This window comes from Gregarina niphandrodes (genome assembly GCF_000223845.1).
Source record: "Gregarina niphandrodes unplaced genomic scaffold scaffold00007, whole genome shotgun sequence".
In the NCBI taxonomy this organism is placed as follows: domain Eukaryota; phylum Apicomplexa; class Conoidasida; order Eugregarinorida; family Gregarinidae; genus Gregarina; species Gregarina niphandrodes.
In genome coordinates this window covers 177,693-198,899 of record NW_011645778.1, presented here as the reverse complement: position 1 = coordinate 198,899, position 21,207 = coordinate 177,693, and the positions used below count along the sequence as shown (strand labels likewise).

The 21,207-nt window shown below is 53.5% G+C and overlaps 9 protein-coding genes across 9 annotated transcripts; 5 read left to right on the top strand and 4 right to left on the bottom strand.

Annotated features, from left to right (window-relative positions):
* Nucleotides 1–440: 440 nt before the first annotated feature.
* On the top strand, nt 441–785 carry GNI_050640 (60S ribosomal protein L29; the record flags this gene model as incomplete). The annotated part of the gene is made up of 2 exons (XM_011131453.1): nt 441–476; nt 621–785. The coding sequence occupies 2 exons, from the start codon at nt 441–443 to the stop codon at nt 783–785; spliced, it is 201 nt and encodes a 66-aa protein (XP_011129755.1).
* A 305-nt stretch (nt 786–1,090) lies between these two features.
* Nucleotides 1,091–3,764, top strand: GNI_050630 (hypothetical protein; the record flags this gene model as incomplete). Its single annotated transcript, XM_011131452.1, has 2 exons — nt 1,091–1,124; nt 1,204–3,764. The coding sequence occupies 2 exons, from the start codon at nt 1,091–1,093 to the stop codon at nt 3,762–3,764; spliced, it is 2,595 nt and encodes an 864-aa protein (XP_011129754.1).
* Nucleotides 3,765–3,930: 166 nt separating this feature from the next.
* On the bottom strand, nt 3,931–6,890 carry GNI_050620 (cullin family protein; the record flags this gene model as incomplete). The annotated part of the gene is made up of 2 exons (XM_011131451.1): nt 3,931–4,568; nt 4,628–6,890. 2 exons carry the CDS (start codon nt 6,888–6,890, stop codon nt 3,931–3,933), a joined length of 2,901 nt encoding a protein of 966 aa, XP_011129753.1.
* Nucleotides 6,891–7,004: 114 nt separating this feature from the next.
* On the top strand, nt 7,005–9,879 carry GNI_050610 (lipase; the record flags this gene model as incomplete). Its single annotated transcript, XM_011131450.1, has 3 exons — nt 7,005–7,537; nt 7,787–8,618; nt 8,698–9,879. The coding sequence occupies 3 exons, from the start codon at nt 7,005–7,007 to the stop codon at nt 9,877–9,879; spliced, it is 2,547 nt and encodes an 848-aa protein (XP_011129752.1).
* A 43-nt stretch (nt 9,880–9,922) lies between these two features.
* On the bottom strand, nt 9,923–13,225 carry GNI_050600 (hypothetical protein; the record flags this gene model as incomplete). The annotated part of the gene is made up of 1 exon (XM_011131449.1): nt 9,923–13,225. One exon carries the CDS (start codon nt 13,223–13,225, stop codon nt 9,923–9,925), a length of 3,303 nt encoding a protein of 1,100 aa, XP_011129751.1.
* A 162-nt stretch (nt 13,226–13,387) lies between these two features.
* Nucleotides 13,388–14,725, bottom strand: GNI_050590 (enolase; the record flags this gene model as incomplete). Its single annotated transcript, XM_011131448.1, has 1 exon — nt 13,388–14,725. The coding sequence occupies one exon, from the start codon at nt 14,723–14,725 to the stop codon at nt 13,388–13,390; it is 1,338 nt and encodes a 445-aa protein (XP_011129750.1).
* A 1,744-nt stretch (nt 14,726–16,469) lies between these two features.
* On the bottom strand, nt 16,470–16,934 carry GNI_050580 (hypothetical protein; the record flags this gene model as incomplete). The annotated part of the gene is made up of 1 exon (XM_011131447.1): nt 16,470–16,934. One exon carries the CDS (start codon nt 16,932–16,934, stop codon nt 16,470–16,472), a length of 465 nt encoding a protein of 154 aa, XP_011129749.1.
* A 674-nt stretch (nt 16,935–17,608) lies between these two features.
* GNI_050570 (eukaryotic translation initiation factor 3 subunit B) lies at nt 17,609–19,924 on the top strand (the record flags this gene model as incomplete). Its single annotated transcript, XM_011131446.1, has 1 exon — nt 17,609–19,924. The coding sequence occupies one exon, from the start codon at nt 17,609–17,611 to the stop codon at nt 19,922–19,924; it is 2,316 nt and encodes a 771-aa protein (XP_011129748.1).
* A 220-nt stretch (nt 19,925–20,144) lies between these two features.
* Nucleotides 20,145–21,058, top strand: GNI_050560 (putative eukaryotic translation initiation factor 3 subunit B; the record flags this gene model as incomplete). Its single annotated transcript, XM_011131445.1, has 1 exon — nt 20,145–21,058. A coding segment is annotated over one exon (914 nt), but the record flags the coding sequence as incomplete, so codon positions are not given.
* Nucleotides 21,059–21,207: the final 149 nt, after the last annotated feature.

The following is a 21,207-nucleotide window of genomic DNA, read 5'->3' as shown; positions in this document are numbered from 1 at the left end:
ACAGCAAGCCGCCAAACCCTACGCCCCTGGCTGCGACTGGCTCTGGTCCTCCGCCGTGGTCAATAGCACACAAGCGCCAGACGATTATGAACCATTGACCATCTTCCCTCAAATGCCGATTTTGCCGCCGTTGGAACGATAACCCGCAACTGGGGCTCGTGCCCACGACTCCGACCCGTACGCTCGCTCTCTTAACGTCTTCTTACTCAGACCTCTAGTTCCACCTCAGCTGAGCTCCCGGTCCTGAATAACCATACCCCGCAAACAGTTTTTCCACGCTCCGTGTGTGTGTTTGCAACACAGCACACCGCACACATAACTAGACGAATAAAACTCAGCTGGACGAATAATCAACGCCTACCACGACGCTCCCCTATTTGTTGCAACAAAACGAGTCTACACAAACGCCGGGAGTAATTTTTTTTGGGACAGAGGAGGCCATGGCGAAGAGCAAGAACCATACCAACCACAATCAGGTAAGTATCCACAACGTAGACCAAACCCTGCCGGTATTCAGAAGGGTCCAAGCGGGTGAAAACACGCACGGCTGAATGAGGTTTACGTTGGGTTGCACCATTGGGTTGCTCCGTTTGGGTCAGTGTTAATTTGAATGTTATTAGAGCCGTAAAGCCCATCGCAATGGCATCAAGAAATTGAGTCTGAAAAAGGTTGTAACGCCGGTGAAGCACTTGTGCCCTAAGTACAAGAAGAACTTGAAATCGTCTCGTGGTGCTAACTGGAATGCCCGTTTCGGTGATGCTTCTGAGTCAGGATCTGAAGAGTAGATTTTTTCGATGGTAACTATATGACCCCATTTTGTCCCGTATTCGGCTGGCCTGGGGAGGATCCAAGTTAGTTTTGAAAAATGGTTGGGGCTATTTTTGTTGGGACTGCGGATGCTTAGGAATTACGACCTACAGGGTCGTCGTGTATGCGGGCTCGTAGATGTGCCGGCACGGAGGCTATTGATAGGGCTTCTTAAATCAATTGAATCACCCTCGAGCGATGACTTCCAATGCGCCCATGATGCGTTTTGCTTGATTGACGATCTGTCAATCAACGAGTGCTATCTCCACTACGTAAGCCAGGTATGCCTGCCATTCACGTTCCTCTCGTCTTAGGCAGTATGTTTACTGCTGTCGGTGGAGACGTCATCTGAAGTACTAAAGTCAATTTGTGACGTGTTGACCCTTACTTTGATAGCCGCCCGAGAATACGGAGCGTTCGTACTCGAGCCGGACAGTTACCTTCCCTTGTACAGAGACAACATTGAGAGGGCACACAAAACGAAGGACATACTATTCACTCTATATACTATCAAGGAGTTCCGGATCTGGAGGGGACAGCAGCACGGACAAAACTGGGGCTTCGACACAGCTCATCAACGACGAAATGCGCGGCTACCCCGGCTTCACCCGAGTCCGAACGAGCCCATTAGTTCGCATCAGCTGCCGCGACCCCAGATTTTCCTCAAAGGCATTTGCGATAATAATTGGCTAGGGGATGATGAACAATGTCGAGATGAAAAAGGAGGAGATGAACAATGTCGAGATGAAAAAGGAAGAGATGACCCGTCGCTGGATTACTGGTCAGAACACGACCTGGACGGTGGTGGCGCCCATGAAGTAATTCGGACCCGCTTATCGGACTGTGGACCTCGGAGACCGGATAGTTGGGATGCTTGCACGAGTCAAAAGCCGGACCTCGTGAGCGCTGACTCTGCGGAACGGGGATGTATGTCTGAACCTTGTTTATATAATGACGTTGGGCCCTTACCCGGGGCACGTCGATGTCCGGCCGTCTGTGAAGACTCCGACAATGAGGACTTCATCAATGAAGATGAGGACTACGTCAATGAAAACTCGGGTGAACAGGTGGCGGAAGGGGCACCAGATCAAGAACAGGATTATTGGAAGCCTGACGCCATCATCAAGCGGGGTGGTCTTTTATCAGACGTGAGAGACCGTGAAGATATAACCAAGTCCGAGGCATCGAATGGATTCAGGTCGAATGGACTCAGGTCGAATGGACTCAGGTCGAATGGACCCGGGTCGAGTGGAGTGGGGTCAAGTGGAGTGGGGTCGAATGACGCCGTGCTTTCTTCAGCCGAGAATATGTCGGTACCGGACGGTGAAATATTAGGCTTGCGCGGCCGAGTTTCATCTAAAAATGATTCATCGGGAGATGTTGGGTTCTCTGGAGAGGCGGGGTCCTCTGGAGAGGCGGGGTCCTCTGGGGAAATTATATCGTCCGGGGAGCTGCCTTCTGAAGGTTGTGAGCACGGTTGCGTGGAAGGCGATGGCTGTAAAGCGGGACGTGAGTGCATGAAGGGGGTGGAGGAGAGACTGATTGAGAGTTACAACACTCTTTTGGATGAGTTTGATGACAGTTTGGTAGTCCTTATTCCGAGGGCTGTCACTGAAGTGAAGGAGCGTCAGAGCGAAGGTTTCACAAACCAGCAACTTGTTTGCAGACACAAGGTAGACTGGCGTGCGGAACGGCCGGAAGTGAGGCTGTTGTCGTGCCTATTGGATAAGAAACAGTTTGACGCCCTTCGACAGTGGCTTCACTCTACTAAGACGTCGGGCATCAAACAGATTAAGTCAGAACAAGTCATCCAGAAAGGTCTCGAAATTTTCGTGTTTGGAGAAATCCCTCGACGCTCAGGAACGCTCCCAAACCCGTACTGGTACCTAGGCTGGCGGCTAGGCAAATACGAGAGCCGAGCCGTCGACAGCCGAGCTGGCGACCAGGTAAGTGAACTAAGTCGTTCCACCGACCAGGTACGATCGAGCGAACAGACGAGTACTGGAGGCCGCATCAAGTCCAGCGGTTCAACCAGAGTTTCCCAGGAAGTCACCCTACCAAATAGGATTGGCCGGAACGGTCATCAGAGACATACCCCGCCTGATTACCCTCCAGGAGTACTTCCTGATGAACGTTACGATGACCGTTACGAAGAACATTACGACGCTGACTACCTCCCTGACCGTTACGACGGCCGCTACGACGACCGGTACGACGACCGGTACGACGACCGGTACGTGGCTGACCGCTACGTCACCGACCAATTCCCCGGTCTTGACAGGCATCCCGGCGAAAGGCATCCGAACGAAAGGCATCCAGGGGGAAGGCATCTGGGCGAAAGGCAGGCGGCCGAAAGACACGCGAGCAAGCTCCCCTATAGGATGCACAGGCGCCCGTTAGCGTCGCCTTCAGATGGCCGGTCGGAGGGACTCCCCTCCGAGGGTCCGCCTTCAGACGTGTACTCCAGCCATCTCTCTCAGAGCGCGACCATGCCGAGCGAGCCAGGTCCGTCCGAAGGGGGAGACCCGCAGCGGCGAGATTCCCAACGACGAGATTCCCAGAGGCGAGACTCGCAGCGGCCCGACGAATTGACTGAACTGCAATATGCAGCCGAGCCGTGGCATCGTAGGCAGTGTGGGATGGAGCGGCAACTGGACCGGCGGAGTGGACCGGATCGTCATCGGTATGGGGACTACGATATAAGACGCGACTGCGAACAATCCGAGCCGAAATCCCCCTCTCGTCACCGCGGCACCACGGACCGACCTCCCCTAGATCACAGGGTCATGAAAGTCCCCAGACGCCGACAGGCTCCGGAACCGAGGTTTTCTGACCCCAGGTTCTCTGACACCAGGGTCTCTCATCCAGGGTTCGCTGACCCCGGATATACTAGCCGAAACATCGCTCTAGACGGCCCCCAAGGCGGTGAGATTTTTGACTCCGTTGACTCCACCTAACTCCATCGGGCGACCAGCTACCCAACACCACTGACCCTGGCAGCAGCCGCGCTGCCTGGGGCAACCCTGGGAGGGGGTGGGCTACATAAGGGGGGGGCGGTAGGCCAGACCGTGCTCGGCCCGGGTGGGGCCGTAGCTCGAAAGAACGGTGAGCTATTGAACGGGGCTATTGAGCGTAATGGAGAGTGTCCCCCTGTTGTTTAATGAAATCCCTGGATATGAGTTTGTGAACCTTCCCGTCAAAGAGTTCTCTTGTGAGATTTCCGTGGTGGCGGCACTCCATCTGGCAAATGAGGAAGAGCTGATCCCATTTAGCGTGCGAATTGGTCTTCAAGAATCGCATGATGTAAGCCTCGAGACCAATATCTCTGAAGAAAGACGGTACCTCGCGGGCCTCGGCTTCGGACGAGCCCGAAGTTTCGACCCGCTTCTGTCGATCTCTCTCGGCCTCCGATTGAAGCAACAATTCGTGGTAATTAACGCACGAAGAAGATTGCTCTGGACACACGTGAGCCGACAGCCGGTTCGTACCCCACTGCTCACCCCTCGTTATTAGCGCGTAGCAATTTGGCTCAATCTCCTTAATGCATGGACGGCCTGTCTTGCTCAAGGTCTCGAGTACGAGGTGGGCGGTCTCCGCATCCCCCCCGAACGCTTCGGTCACCTCAGCACGTGACATACTTCGTTTCTGACTTAAAAGAGTCATTACTAAATATTGACTTGTGGACACAACTAGACTGTCTCCAGTGCGCCTATCTTCAATGTGTGCGAAAGACGCTCTCAGGTCGAAAATTAGTAGCCGGTCTACAACATAGGAGGATAGGAAGACGTGCATGCATAACATAGGAAGATAGGAAGGTTACGTTTGAATTGACTTTTATAATAGTCAGCGTACTGACCCGCCAATGCGGCTACGTCTCCCGGCAGTTTCCAGTCTTGTGGGAACCAAAGATTGTTCGTGTTGGTAATTCGAGCATGTGTCTCGATTTGTCTTGTTTGAAACGATCGTAGAGAGAGCGCTCGAACGGAGATCCGGGGAATGTTGCAGCCTTTGGATTGTAGTAGGGACTTCTCGCAGTCTGACTTGATGCTGAGTAATTGGCTGACGTAGTTGTCTCCGCATTCGTCTTTCAGAAGGTTGATTACCATGTTCAGTCCGGTCACCGTATTGATTCGGTGAACTAGCAGCACCGATATGAGCTTGCTCTCCAGCAGCTTCTGCAACAAAGCCTTGTCTTCGAGGACCCTGAACACTGGCAGCACTTCTAAGTAGCTTGTCTCATCCTCGCAGCCTTCGACCCACAGAGCCTCAATGTAGTTAACAAGACAAGCAGAGAGCAACTCTCCCCTGGCGACAGACGAAAATGCATGACCAAAGTACTCCTTCAACACTCTGTACTCAACATACCCCACCCCCTCGCTGTTGCTAGCACTAGCGCTAGCGTTTCCGTCTTCAGGAGTGCGCGCTGTGCCACCCTGCTCCGTCACTACCATGGCGACAAACCGGAAGTAGAGGGTGGTAATGATTTTCACTTTCATTTGGTCAGTGACGGCGCAGGCGCTTGCGACTTGCTCGTCAGAAGACCTTGACAGCACCGCCTTCAGCACCTGAGTGGTCACGTTTGTTACCAGGCGACCCCAAGCCTGGAGCAAAGACTCGTACGCACTTGTGCCTCTCACCAAGCCTGAGACCAAGGCTCTCCAGGTCTCCCACTCAAGCAACGCTCCAGACTCAAACAATGTGGAAGCCGACACCGTTAGTGAAACCGACTGTGCTGAAGGTTGCGTCTCTGAGCCAAACACATCCAGCCTCACTATCTTCGTCTCTGGGCATCTTGAATGGGCCCTCTCCATAGGCAGTATCTCCTCCTCTTCTTCAATCGGACTACGTGTATCCTCATTACACCCACTGTACATTCCATGCGGGTTTCCCTCTCCAGTATCTGGTCTCCGTTTCTTTACGAAACATCCCTTTTGCTCTTGGCCGTTACTCTGAGGGTTAGCCCGCCCATTTAGGTCAGAGAACTGGAAGGTTAATAGTCGGGGTTTAGCTGCCGAGATCCAGAAACCATTGGGCTCGAAAAGCCTCGCCACTAATTTTCCATGGAATAGTTCTTCCCGCGAGTAACTCTGCTTATATGCATCTTGGTACCACTCCTCCATCTGGTTGATGACTCGTCTCAACGTGCCCAAACACTGGTGGTTCCGGAAGGAACCCAAAACCGCACTGACAGCCATGTCTGTTGCGACCTGAGCGGCGGCAATGTCCGCAATATCCAGATGTGCCATCAGCTCAGATATCACCTGGAAACGCTCCTTCCAAACGGCGCGATAACATCGGTAGCAACGATTCACAACCTCGCAGTGATGCTCGCCAGAATCCTGTTCATTACCAGATGCTTCGTCCATTTTCTCCGACGCCAGTCTCTGTACGAACGACTTCTCCCAAGCAATGATGTGATCCCACAAAGTTCGCTTTAAGTACTGCATGCTGTCCTCACGAGGAAGGTCCTCACGAGGAAGGTGCTCACGAGGAAGGTCCTCACGAGGAAGGTCCTCACGAGGAACGCCATCTCTGAGTTCATAGACATCTCGAGATTTGCACACGCCCGCTTTGAAAGCCTGGATGCACACACTCCGAGTGGATTTGTGAAATGTTTTCATTGTAAAGACCATGTCCAGGTAATCAGCAGCCGCAGCCAAAATATCGACCGTTCCCATAAAGCTCCTATAATAGCTCGCAACAGATTTGAGTAGGCCATTTTCAGATGGTGAATCTCCGCTGCCATGGCGATGCACATGAGCATGCTGAAACGGGTCAATCGTGGTTCTCAAAAACGGTTCAGCGACCTTCATGGAATTCTCTTGAATCTCTCGACACCAGATCTGGTGACATTCATGCTCGTAGCATAATATTACAGCCCTCTCCAAAAGCTGATGCAAGCGAAGTCTGTCTTGGAAGCTAATTCCTTTAGCCAGAAATGCTTTCCGGACGTATGACGGAATTTGACCTATGATTACCTCGCTTTTCGGCTTCGCCAAGGGTTGATACTCACTGAGCATGTCCTCCCGGCAATCCAAAGCACCCTCCATAGATTGCGGCTGCCATCGGCTATTGTTGACCATATATTTAATATGGCCCCTACCAGCACGCACGTGTGCTCTGCGCTCTGCTATCGACAAAGATTGACTACGTGTTTTATTTAAGGTCCATTGACACCATTTTATCCAACAGAAAGGATGCTGGGATGGGCCAAGGCAGTTGAGGTGTACTTGCCGTGGTCTTTAGGACTTCCTTATGATTGGTGTTCCCATGGGGTCGATGGGGCAATCAAGAAATCGGTAACTGAATTAGTTAAGGGGATGTATGCGGGTGCAATGGCCTCTCACTCCCAAGGCTTTAATCCACAAAATGGTGACACGGTGGAAACACTAACTTTGGGCATTTCCACGATCTTGCGCGAGATGGGTCTGCTGGAACCGGATGCAACGTCACATGAATCTGCGTCACTGAACTCACTGCTGGAGCTTTTAAGAACGGCATTGAGCGTCTTTCGATTACCTTCTCCAATGGACCCCCTGAAGAAAGTAGAGCATTTGTCTCTGGCGTTCTGCCGAGTTATCGACCTAGAATACCAGCTTTACAACGGCTCCTCTCCGATGGCATGTTTCGGTCAAGACGTTGCCGTCTCTCTAACTGCCTGCAGTCGTAACCTAAGAACGTCTCTACCGGATCTAATGGATTGTGAGCTGGACGCTCAACACAACGGAATGTCCTTTTCAGGACATTCAAACTCCCTCTCCTCCTCCACAAGGATTTCCTCCAATTCACGTCCCTCCTCTTCAATGTGGCTTCCCACCTCAATATGGCCTCCCACTAAATCAATGTGGCCCTCCAGCTCACTATGGCTGAATGGGGAATCGGAGCCGGCGTCACCATCGTCTGAGGAAGAGCCTTATATAATGAAAACCAAGTCATATGAGCATATCCCAGGTCTTCCACAAGACCAGGTATGTCACAGTATGGATCGGGAATTTCGTTTCACTGATCGGGAGTTGAACATACCCATCACACTGGTCAAAGAAGTATATCGTGACACGTCTGTTCCTGAGCGTGTGCGACGGAAAGAGATGCTTACGTATCTGGCACTGTACAGAGCAGTGATTATATTTTATCGGTCGGTTAACCCTTCGTGTCACGCAGTCTTGGGTATGCCCAACCTGGACAAGTTGACCCTTATTCCGGGTTGGTCAATTCAAAAAGTCCTGTTCGGCACTGAGGTTGGGTCCCGTATACGGCGGTCCCCGGCTTCCTCAGCTCCACAAGCAGACGACCGGACAGCACACGACCGGACAGCGCACGACCGGACCACGCACGACCGGACAACGCACGACTGGACAACGCAGGACCCAACAGCACAGGACCAAACAGCGCAGGACCGAGCCAGGTTGGAACACACAATCTCTGGAGGTGGTCCGGGCATTGGCCACATCATGGACGGCCCTCCTATAAGTTTACCTTTGATCTATTTCCTCAAGCAGTCACCTGGTACTTGGAACGTTGCGCAGCAATGCAAAGTTCTGGTTATAATACGTGGGACCCAAACAGACTTTGAGTGGTTAGGTGACTTTCAGTATCATACCTATCCTGCATTCATTGGACGATCAACAGCCCAACAGGGCTCGCTAAAGATGGCACTGGCTCTTTTCGACCCGGTCCGGAACATCCTGCAGGAACTACTGCAGGAGTGCGGTTGTAATAATGAACGGACTGAAATCATTTTCTCCGGACACTCTCTCGGAGGCTCCCTATCCGTACTTCTGAGTACAATGATCAAGTACCATTTCGAGCGAGTAAGCTACCTAGCCGACACACAGCTTAGCAGACACACGATTCACCCCCACATACCTCCACTTATGACTATCGTTGTAGAACGGGTGCGATTTGTCGATTGGAAGTGTGACTTTCTCAAGCCCACGGGTGCTCAATGGTTACCACCCGGGAGTGGTCTACCGGTCGATCGTGGATCGTAAAGACCCGATTTATTCTTTCCCGTGTTTCCACGGCTCCTTCGAAGGCCGGGTGGAGGGCAACGGGCGCGCCGGGTGGCCTCGGTGCGGGTCAGGTCACGCCGTTATTCGCGGCCAAGGCACTGACGCGTTCCCAACCCCATGGGGCCGGGTCGTCATGGACGCCAAACTGGTCCCGGGCATAAATTACCAAGCTCAAGACAATGCCACATTCGCCACCAACCAGCAGTACCAAACGTTCCTCGATAACCACGCAAGAATCACCGACTGGATCTCCGCTCTAGAGCCCACTCCAGAAACTATTTCCCAGCTTCGCTTCTTACCCAGGACGTTGCAATATACCTACCATGGTCCACCCATTACTGAGTCTACACCCATGACCGAGTCTACACCCATGACCGAGTCTACACCCATGACCGAGTCTACGCCCAATACCATGCCTTTGGGACTCCCATTCCGAGAAACTCCGCCACATGTTCGTCACGCCAAGTCGGTCCCCAATTTGTTACCTCTTCCTGACCTAAGATCTCTTCCCGACCTAAGATCTCTTCCCGACCTAGGATCTCTTCCCGACCTAGGATCTCTTCCGGACCTGGGATCTCTTCCCTACCTGGGATCTCCACCGGGTGTAGGCCCTCTTCCTGAGTTTGGGCCTATTCCAGCGTTCGAGTCTTTATTGAAACAAGATGTTTCTTGGTCGGGGTTGCGGACAAGCCGGATGGGTACGGACGAAGCACTTTCGGATTTGGAGGAGGCTCTTTCGGATCTGAGTGATATTTTTGGCCCCAAGGTTGTTCCGGAAGCGGTCGACCGGAACGCCACCACTGGTTTGGTGACGATTCCGGCGGTCGGTCCACGCATAAATCCGGCTACGAGCTTGTTGCAATGGGTCAACGCCTACGCTGGTAACGCCGCCAGCAAAATGGCCCACGCTCTAAGATTGATGCTACGCCAATTCGAGACCATCTATTACATACCGACACGCCACGATTTGATCACTGGCCACGCCAGCTCCGTCAGCTGCGGACTCAGCAGCGCCTGCCGCGCCACCAGGAGCAACTTCGTCTGGAGATGCGACTACTGATCGTCGCGGACATCTTCAATGGCTCGACAGGAGGAGGAGGTGTTTATCCTTTAGGAACAAGCCAAGTGGAGAAGCACATGGGGCAGCGCCTGCCGTGGTCGGTGAGTTCTGTCCAGAGTGTTTCGGAGCCGTCCCACAGCACGTCGGCGAAGAAGAACTGGTCACAGTGGTGACAGTAGGGGTTGTCCGCTCGGCAGAAATCGAGCTCGTCGAGAGGTTGTTGTGTTATCAGGTAGGTGGCCATGCGATAGGCCTGGTCCGTTTCGGTGTCGTTCCTGAGTCGTTGTGCAAACTCCATGATGGAGAGTCCGTTTCTCACGAACTCGCTGATGTCTTTCTGTCTCGACGCTTTGCTGAGAGCCTTGTCGACCAGGACGCCGGCGGTCGGTGCCTGGTCAGCTAATGCTTCGTGGCCGTTGCGTTCCTCGTGGTGGCTGTGTTCTTCCTCACGACTGTGTTCTTCCTCACGACGGCTGTGTTCTTCCTCACGACGGCTGTGTTCTTCCTCAGGACGGCTGTGTTCTTCCTCGTCGAAAATTTCGGTTTCGACCACGAGCACTTCATCCTTAGACAGTTCATCCGGCCGCGCTTCGTCCTCCTCGTCGTCGTCGTCAATGCCTGGGACCGAGGGAGTCAGGTCGAACACGAGTCGGGCATAGTAGCAGATGAGTTTGAGGATTAATTGGGGCACGACGGGAACGAGTTCCTTATGGTAGTATGTTTTGAACACAATCGCGCGCAGGAGATAGAGCAGCCGCACACCGGCCGGGTGCTTCGTCTCCACCAAGCGCGCGAAGTAGTCAGCGTGCATCACCCGTCCTCCGACCCCCAGCCGCTGGAGCATGTAGACCAGCACACCTACCGCCATGGCCACCAGTGGTCCTCCGAGATTGTCCCCTTGGACCGAGTGGGCTTGGACTGGGTCGAGGCGTTCCAGCGCGGCCTTGAGGTGCTCGAGGAAGTTGTGGAGGGGAAGTTCTTCATTGAGGTCTTCGGCGATGGGCGTGTCGGCGTTTGGGTCGACGAGAGATTTCAGTTGGAGTCGCGGGCCGGACAGATCGGGTGCACGTTCGGGGTCCTTGAAGCAGAGGCGCCAGCTGGTAAGGTGTGCAAAGCGGGCGCTTTCGGGGTGAGTAATTGCATGGTAGAGTGCGTGGCAGAGCCGTGTTGTTACAGGTTCGGCATAACGTGGTAGCCAACCGGCGTTGAGCGTAGCCATGGTGCCCACGCTCTCAAAGATCAGACACAGTCCGCTTTGCAACACGCAACTGCCCGATACGAAACGCAGCCGCGAGTCGAGGAAACGATCCGCCATGTCAAGAGTCCCCACCTTCGTCTCGTCCACCAGGTTCATGATGTACGCGTCCGTACTCTTCGTCGGACGCGTCTCTCTCACATAGCCGTACTCCCCCGAGTGCTCCAGGTCAATACCCACAACGTACGCCAACGCACCCGAAGCCTCATGCAGGGCGACCAACCCTCCCGCCACGCCGGGTCGACTAGCCGCAGGCGAAATCATCACTTCCTCGGCCGCCACCACCGAGCTGTTCCCCTTTGGGCTGTTCCCCCCGTGCGTAGCAGTGCTAGTAGTAGTGGGATGCCGCATTTCCAGGACGTATTCCTGCGCCTCGAGTTTCGGTTTTTTGGCGCCGAGCGGTTGCTTCCTCCCGACCGCCGCCTTTTTGATGGCGGCTTTCCTGGCAGCTGCCTTCTTGCTGGGTCGACCCCGTCTGCGGGGCGGGTCGGGGACGGGTTCTGGGAGGGCGGGTGGCGAGTTGTCGGAGCCGGTCAGCGCCTCGGCGACCGCAACCTGCCCGGTCGTAGTGGTGCGCACACGAAAGCTGAAAACCGCCAAGCGCGCACTCTGGGTCGCAAGCACAGCGAACTCCGTACTCCCTAGCGGCGACTCGGGACGCAGCTGAATGCTGAGGGAACTGAAAATGTCGCCTGGCCGGTCTCTCCGTATTAACACCGATTGCCAACGAGCCATGTGCGACATCCTGGATCCCGACGTCTCAGCCACGGGAACAAGAAGCAGGTGCGCGACAATGAGCCGTCCAACGGAGTCACTCAGCGCCAAGATGCAGTGCCCACGCCCGCCACACGCAGGCGCCACCGCCACGTCCACGGCCACGACCGTGTTCAGGTCCGTCTCTTCGCCGCCGATGTCGAACCACGCCAGCGGCATCAACTCCCCGCCGTCCTGCACCCCTTCCCCCTGCGCCGTCTCTCCAGTCTGTGTGCCACCCGGGGTAGCTTCCGGCGTAGCATCCTGCCCCCCAACCGGTTGGTCGCCGCCGAGTTGGTCGCCAAGGAGTTGGTCCCCGCCGAGTTGGTCGCCAAGGAGTTGGTCGCCGGTAACCAAGTAGACGAAGGCGACTTTGGAGCAGGCGGCGACCAGGATGTTGGTGCGCGGGTCCAGTGGCGTGGTGGAGAGCGAGGCGGCCCAGGCTTTGAGCCAGGCCTCGCCTTTGCGTGGGCGTTTGGCGACCAGGCGGTCTCGCGTGGGGACGTACTCGTCGGGGTCCACGGCCACGAGGGCGTCCACGGCGACGTTCTGGCCATCGGCGTCTCGGATGTCAGCGGCGACACAGCTGACGCCGGGTGGCAATTTGGCGCCGCGTTCGAGCAGTGTGCGCAGGAGGTTGTAACGCAGAGGTAGTTGCGCCACGGAATCGCGTAACAGATCGTAGCTCGTCACCCGCGTCAATACCAGATCGCCGTCCCGAGACATGACCAGAATGGGCCACACGTACAGGCGGGCGGTCGAGCTCGTTGAAATCGAGTTTGCCCTAGTCGAGTGTGAAGCCCTAGTCAGAGAGGCGTCCAATTTAGGACCCACCAACGAGGAGATGAACCATCTCGCGAGATTACTGCAAGTCAAGTCGGTAATTTTTGACTTGGGGAAATAATCTATAGGACGCATTCCTAGCTTTTCTCCATCAGGTCGCGAAGGCGTCGAAGCCTCGGGCTCAAACAGATTATTCTGGGTCCACTTGCCGCCACTCATCGGAACCAACTTCCTCCTGGCCCCGCTGGTGGTCCACGGTTCCTTGCGCTGTGCATTCCTTCGCATGGATTTCTTGTTATCCAGCCTCCTATACACAGGCAACTGGCATCGCTGCTTCCAATCCCGGGCCACCTGCTCCAGTCCGAAGGATGCGATGAGCCAATGGTCCATACACAATCGGACGCTCACGGGGGCCATACACGACATCACATTCAACACCATGACTTGATCCTTGTCTGTATACACGCAAAACACGTCTTCGTCCGGAGGCACCGACAAAGCACTTCCGGCCTCATACTTATTATGTAGTCTAATCAACTCATAGACCCAGGTCATACCAGTTTTTAAAAAAGCCCCCCCCCAGTACATACAAGCTGCTGAACGAGCCCCGTGAAGTTAGTTCTATCAGCTGTTGGCAACAAGTCGTGTGCAAACATACTCGTGTGCCTTCTATGTTAAATTATGCTTACCAAAAAGTGCGATCGCTCTAGTTCATTCCTATTTCGACGGGTTCCTGAATTTCTCACCGGCGAAAGATCCGTTGTCGGCCAGTTCCTCTTCGATTCTCATAATCTGGTTGTACTTCGCAAGTCTCTCAGATCTGCAAGGGGCACCAGTCTTTATCTGGCCTGTTCCGAGACCAACGACGAGGTCAGCGATGAAAGTATCTTCAGTCTCACCAGATCTATGGGAGACCATGACACCCCAGCCGTATGACTGGGCAAGCTTCACGGCTTCAATGGACTCGCTTACGGATCCGATTTGGTTCACCTTAAGCAGGAGGGCATTGCAAGCTTCGTGCTCCTTCGCCCAGGCGATACGCTTGGGGTTGGTCACAAGAAGGTCATCGCCGACAATCTGGATCTTGCTGCCAATCTGCTTCTCCATGTTGGCCCAGGCAGCAACATCGTCCTGGTCGAAAGGATCCTCGATGGACACCATAGGGTACTTGTCAACGAACTCCAGATACACCTTAACCAGCTCCTCACCCTTCAGCCACTTCGATTTGTCGGAATCCTTGTTCTTGAAGTCCAAGTCGTACAAACCACCCTCCTTGAAGAACTCGGAAGCGGCAATATCAGTGCCAATCTTTATCTTCCCGTCGTGGCCCGCGGCCTTGATGGCCTCAACGAGAAGGTTGAGCGCCTCGAAGTTGTCCTGGATGGAGGGTGCGAAGCCGCCTTCATCTCCAACGTTTGTGGCGTCCATTCCGTACTGCTTTTTGATGATGCTCTTCAGGTTGTGGTACACCTCAGCACCCATCTGGATAGCCTGAGAGAATGAGGTGGCTCCAACGGGAAGGATCATGAACTCCTGCATGGCAAGCTTGTTTCCGGCGTGAGATCCTCCGTTGATGACGTTCATCGCAGGGACGGGGAGAACAAACTTCTCGGTATCCTTGCCCGCTAGCTTAGCGACATACTTGTAGAGGGGCATCTTGTTAGCCGCAGCACCAGCTCTGGCGATGGCCATGGAGCATGCAAGGATGGCATTGGCGCCCAACTTCTGTTTGCACCAGCCCCACTCGTTCTGAGTGCCATCGAGCGTCTCAACCATGAGCTTGTCCAAGCCTGTCTGGTCAACAGCGTCCTTGCCGATCAGAGCGGGGGCAATAATGGTGTTAACGTTGTTAATAGCCTTTAACACACCCTTACCAAGGTAGGTAGTCTTGTCGCCATCACGGAGTTCGAGAGCCTCGTAGATACCAGTAGAGGCACCAGAAGGCACGGCTGCTCTGAAGCATCCTTGCTCCGTCGACAGATCCACCTCCACGGTAGGGTTACCTCTGGAGTCGAGGATTTGGCGTGCGTGGACAGAAACAATCTTGGAAGCCATGCTGTGTGATTGAACTATAATATTTCTATTTCATTCCCTCCATCCATCCAGCTCCGGTGACAGCCTGTCGCACTTGGCCAGACGGCTGCTGAGCTGGTTGTGACCCGAGGGCTGAACGGGGTGCCAAAGTGGTTCTCTACCGATGCCGACCGACGGGTCCGGGTCTGCTGTCACCCTTGCCGAGGTTTCTCCTGGAATGGAAGGATTGCTGATGTTGTTTCTCGTCTGAGTTGGTTCCAGTCCGAAAGTCTTTTGGGACAGAAAAGACGTCGGGCATATTTGAGACAACGTTTGCAGCGCATTATTGGGGAGATAGACGTTTTTACAAGGGTCGAACCAGGAATCCAGAATGCTACCAGCCCAAAAAGAACTCCCTTCTTCCTACGAGGCTTCTTCCTACGAGGCCTCTCCCAGTGGCCAAGAGCCGAACAAACCTACGCCGGAGTTCTTCCCCAGTGGCGGGAAGAATTACGGAACATAATCTAGTACTGCACTAACTGGGTAACGATGACTACGCAGTGGCCGAGTTGGCCTATTGTGACGCATGGAGACCTCATATAACATAATGAGGACTCACACGCACGTGTGCTGCGAACTACCGCCAGCTGGAGAGACAAAGCCAGCTAGACAAAGGAAGACAAAGGAACAATTAGGCCTAGAATAGATACAGTGGGCTGAGAGGGACCCGACCGATTACGTGGACATCGTCGATTAAGAGATGGCCATCGAGTATCGTATCGTGAGCAGCAGAATGAAGGACGATGCCGTTCCCATTCCCTCCGATGGCACAGTCTTCCAACGTCTGTGGGTAACACACATTATATACCACTCGACTGTAATTGGGGCTTCTGGAATGTCCCCATACACGAAGTACACCTAACGGCATTCACTGCATGGACCTCGATGATGTATACAGCACCATATGTTTATGATGGCTTCTACCTAAAGCTGAAGAACTGCGGCTGGCTGCGAGACAGAGTGACATTGAGTAGGTACGACCAGTATTTCTCCGTAGAGAGAAAAGCTCCAAGCTCTCCAAAAGTCTCGAGGATCTCGCATCTTCTGGAAAGTATGGACCTTTCCCCTCTGCGGTGATATACTAGTCGTTTCTACTCCGGCTTCAAACAGCTGAGTTCAGTATTTCCTTCACATTCATTCTATAGACGATTCGTACTCGTATATGAAGTGCTACCCCTACAAGAACTAATGACCCCAGTGCGGGTAGGGGAGTCCCCAAGCCTTTCATATAGTTGTTTGCATTCAGAACGGCGGCTTAGACCTAGTGCACATCGCCCTCGGCGTTTGCCGGGGTTGGAATTGACGAGTTCGTTGGGGAGAGTCGAAACTGATCATCTTTGGCGGGGCGCGTAGCTCGCGTACCTACGGCGCTGCGGTAGTGACGCAGACAGACGAGGACAGCGGAAGTCCCAGGGACCGTCTTGAAGGTTTCGCAGAGTTTTGACTATTTTTACACGGCATAGACCTGTGCCCCTCTGGCACCAGCGTCACAACACGATGGCTCATTTTAAGGGGGGGGGGTGTGTAGTTGTCAACGGCTGTCCCAAGAAGGGTGGGACTGTGGCTTCCTAGGTTTTTAGGTTAATAACATGTGCTGTGTTTGCATCAATAATAAAAAATACCTCGTTAACTTACTTAGGTGTCCACTCAGGCGCACCCGCCGTCCACTCAGGCGCACCCGCCGCCACCGCACCTCGTGACCACGGTGGGGTAGGTTTTCTCGGACTTAATCGTCAATGCCCAGGGCGTCACAGCGGACGCCGCAATATTTGTATTTGTCCCCGACGCAAGAGGCCATGCTAACCCCGTCGATAATGACTGTGGCGCAAGTCGCAGTGCTACCCGGACGGAAGTCCTCGCAATAAGACTGGCAGATGGGGATCCAATCGTCGGTCTCTGAAGTGACGGCGTTCTTGCAATCTTCGACCATCTGGTCCGTCTTCTCCGGAGTCAGGGGCGTCTTCCCGTTCATGCAATATGTCTGGTTCTGCATGATGCACGCAATCAAAGAGTCGCCATCAGCCACCTCACTGCAATTCGAAGCCAAGTAGCCATTCGGTCCGTACGCATCACACCAACCCCGGCACGTCTCGACCCACTCATCGTGCGTAGAAGTAATGTCAGTTCGGCAATCCTCCACCAGATCCGCACACGCTACGGCCACCAATCCGACAACTGCTGTGAACTTCATGACTAGGTAATGACTTGTGATTTATTCGTCTATTCTTAAATTCTTTTTCACAGCCAGCGACACCAAGTCTTCTACCTGTGTGAGTAATTTTACCAGCGTGAAATCCCACTGTCTTCACTCACAAATCTTGGCTGCCAACATTGCTGCCGATCCTTAACCGATCTTTCTGCACCGATATTCTATACGACCTTCTATACGACCTTCTACACGATATTTTTATTCAAAACAGTCCTATTCAACCAGTGCAGTGCAGCTTGGCAGATGCCAGCCGCACCGAAGCATCCGGTGAACCCACGGTCTCAGGTTTTAGGGGGCTGGGAGTTGCTCACACTGAGTCAAAGAGTGTGTGCTCCCAGTCTACAGGGGTGTAGTGTGAGTGTGTGAGTGTAGTGGCAGTCATGGTTCGGTAAACAAGAAGAATGTTAAACTTGGGCTGCACCGCCCTGAAGATCTTAATCCGACCAGTGGAGATCTTAGTCCGACCAGTGGAGATCTTAATCCGACCAGTTGAGATCTTAACCCGGCCCGTGGAGATCTTGATCCGACCCATGGGGAGGATGTGAAACCCGGGACACAGAGGACTCCACCAGTCATGGTTTGACTGACTGTTGATGGATTATCGACCAAGCCTATTGGTAATTACCAAGGAGGTATTTCCCGAACAATTTTTTTCAATGGCAGCTCAGGACTTGGTGGTGCTGCCGTTGCCCGACGCCACTGCGGACAAAGTGGAGAAGCTGGCGAAGGTGCTTACGAAGCGCGTGAAGGAGAACGTTGCTAAAGCGGGAGTACGACCGGACCGAGTGACTGTGGAGGTGGCGGTGAACGGGGAAGGCGCCTGTCGCCATTTTGGTGCGATCGACGGTCTGTGTGATATGGAAGCGTCTATTCCGTACAACTTTATCCAGCCCGTCCTTGACAACGTCCTGAGCTTCAAATTGGACAAGAAGCATGAAATATATTTGGCTTCCTCGAAGGCGATCAAGAACTTCGATGGGAACAGGGTGGAAGAGGAACTCGAAGTATTGACAGCCAAGAAGCCCGGACTGAACCTGAATACCTACGACAAGGCTCTGCGCGGGGACTTGTGGAACTGGTTCCAGAGTTCTGGTGATGAGATGTTTGTACTTAGACATAAAGATGAAACCGAGATTCTACGATTGGATTCCGCCACTATGGAACCCCACTTAGTAAATCATGGCGAAGCCGCGGCCGCAGAGCGTAAGGCCCTGGGTGCTGCCATTGAAGGCAACCTACCGGCCTGGACCAACAGGAAGGCTTTCTGGTCTCCTCAAGGCACCTTTCTGGTCACTACTCACACGCAGGGAGTCCGACTTTGGGGCGGAGAGAACTTCCACTCGGTCGCCCGCTTGCGTCATAAGGACGTTGAGACCGGAATTTTCTCCCGGAACGAAGAGTACCTGGCGACCTGGGATGGCGTCTTCGGGAATGACAAAGTATATGTTCATTCCGTCGTTACTTGCGAGACAATTGCCAAGCTGGCAACACCTAAACAGAATCCTGACGAACCAATGCAGTGGCCTCTGCTGTGTTGGTCTCACAACTCCCAGTACTTTGCCATTGCCTGTGACGATGGAATAAAAGTGTACCACATCGCCAATGCCATGGGACCTGTCGTGGAGGTCTCCTACGCGGATCCAGTGGCCGGCAAAATTCCGTACTATCCTGCGCCTGGCGCCACCTTCTCGTGGCAGCCTAATTCGCGCGTAGGAGACCCCGCTGTCCTCGCTGTCTGGACCGCAAAACCGAGAGAAGTCGCCCCCAGCCGACTTACGCTGTTTGAGATCCCAACCTTCAAGGTCTTGGCTACTCGCAACATATTCAGCATTGACGGCATCGCCAGAATCTACTGGAGCCACCACGGAGAGTACTGTGCCCTCGTTACCCAAATCCAGGCGAAAGCCGTCATGGGGCAAAAGCGGGCCGTCCACTCCCAGTTGGATGTCTTTACGATGAAGGCATTCAGGGGTTCTCTGCCCGTGAGCTCGGTCAGCATTCCTCACGAAATCATGACCGTGTCGTGGAGTGAGTCTCGCGACCGACTGGGTATCCTCTCAATGAATAAAGAAGTGATCTTCTATGCAGTCACCAAAAAGGGTCTTGAGCAATGCGGAGCGCCGCTGGATGTTCCCCGGGAGATCAATACCATCTCCTGGTCGCCCCTCGGAACACATTTTGTCTTGTCGGCTTGCTCAGTTGAGGACAGCGCTGGCACTCTGTGGTTCGGTGTGTGCTCTGACGTGTCTAACCCGACGGGGTCTTGGCAGTCCGGATCAGGGGCTCGTCTCATACCGGGAGTTGGGCTATCGGGTAGGGGAATGGCAGCGAACTCTGCGACCCGATCTATCCCGGGCGCTCCCTCCGGGATAAAGACAGCAGGAGGATCCTCTGGTACCGCTAAAGATGTCGCTGGCTCTAGCAAGTTGTTTACTCCGGAAATTTTGTTCAAAGGTGAACAGATGAAGTTGCAGCACGTGGAGTGGGACCCCAGCGGTCGCTACGTGTCGACAAGTGTTTCATCTCCTGTCGGCTCCAAGTCCGGTTACAAGATTGACGAGATCGCCGGTTACACTCTTTGGTCATGTCAAGGAAAAGCCATCTACAACGCAAGTGTTGAAGGGCTTCACCGATTCCAATGGCGACCGCATCCGTTTGTCCACATGCCAGAGTCCGTGCGAGAGTCAGTCAAAGATTCGTTTGGCCAATACACAAAGACCTTCGAAGCGCAGGACAGCAAGCGGAAGACCGAGAGACGAGAACTAGTAATGAAGTGCCGCAGGCAACAGAAGGACGCCTTTGAGCGGCTCGTGGCGGAGGCTCGAGAAAGCTGCAAGGCGCTTGAAGGGGCGTCCGAATGGGAACAGATGGAAAGAGATTATCAACAGTCCAGGAATCTAGTGAAGCACGTACAGGAAAATCTGCATGAGATATCTGTGATCGTGAAACCGGCGCTCATTCCAACGAATTGATTTTTTTGGCCCGTCTATTCTGACTACCTCTTCGGGACATTATTTTGTCTCTTTAACAACATCCATGTGAGTCTGGGACGTTGTTTCGCTGTAACCGAACACTTTTTGACGTTTTAGTTGTGTGAATTTCCGATTTGTTTCTTTTGCAAAAGGTGAAGGTTCACGTCACCAATGATACCCTGGACAAGATGCTCGAGAACGTGGTAGTTCACGCTGAAGTATGTTAGGTGTAATTTGGAGAAGGCGTACACCGAGACAGAACCATGTGATTTTTTTTTGGCCCACACTGCCTATGTCAGGGACGGAGTTGATACTGCTGTCATTGCCTGATGCTGGAGCTGAAAAGGTTGAGAAGCTTGCGAAGGTGTTGACGAAACGCATGAGGGAGAATGTCGCCCAAGCGGGAGTGCGTTCCGACAAAGTTTCCGTTAAGGTGGTGGTGGACGAAGAAGGCGCCTGTCGGCACTTTGGTACTGTTGACGGTCTGTGTGACATGGATGCTTCCATTCCTTTCAATTATATACCGCCCGTACTTGACAATATTGTCAGCTTCAAGTTGGACAAGAAGAATGAAATATATCTGACATCATCCAAGATAGTTAAAAGCTTCGATGGTGATAGGATTGAAGAGGATTTGGAAGCGCTGGCAACAAAACGTCCGGGACTGAATCTGAGTACGTACGACAAGGCTTTACGAGGTGAATGGTGGAAATGGTTTCTCGACTCTGGTGACGAAATGTTTGTGCTTAGACATAAAGATGAAACCGAGATTTGGCGATTGGATTCCGCCACTATGGAACCCCACTTGGTGAACAAGGGTGAGGCTGCGGCCGCGGAGAGAAAGGCACTTGGTGCTGTCATTGACGGTAACCTGCCGGCCTGGACCAGCCGGAAAGCTTTCTGGTCTCCCCAAGGCACCTTTCTAGTCACTACTCATACTCAAGGAGTGAGACTTTGGGGCGGAGAAGATTTCCAATCTGTCGCCCGCTTGCGGCACAAGGATGTTGAGACTGGAATCTTTTCCAGGAACGAAGAATATCTTGCTACATGGGATGGTCAATTCGGAGCCGATAAAATATACATCCATTCCGTCGTTACAGGTGAGACAATTGCTAAGCTGGCGACACCTAAACAGTCGGCACCTAGACAGGACACATCTACAAAACAGGACATACCTACTAAGCAGGACACATCTGCTAAGCAGGACACATCTGCTAAGCAGGACACATCTGCTAAGCAGGACACATCTGCTAAGCAGGACACATCTGCTAAGCAGGACACAT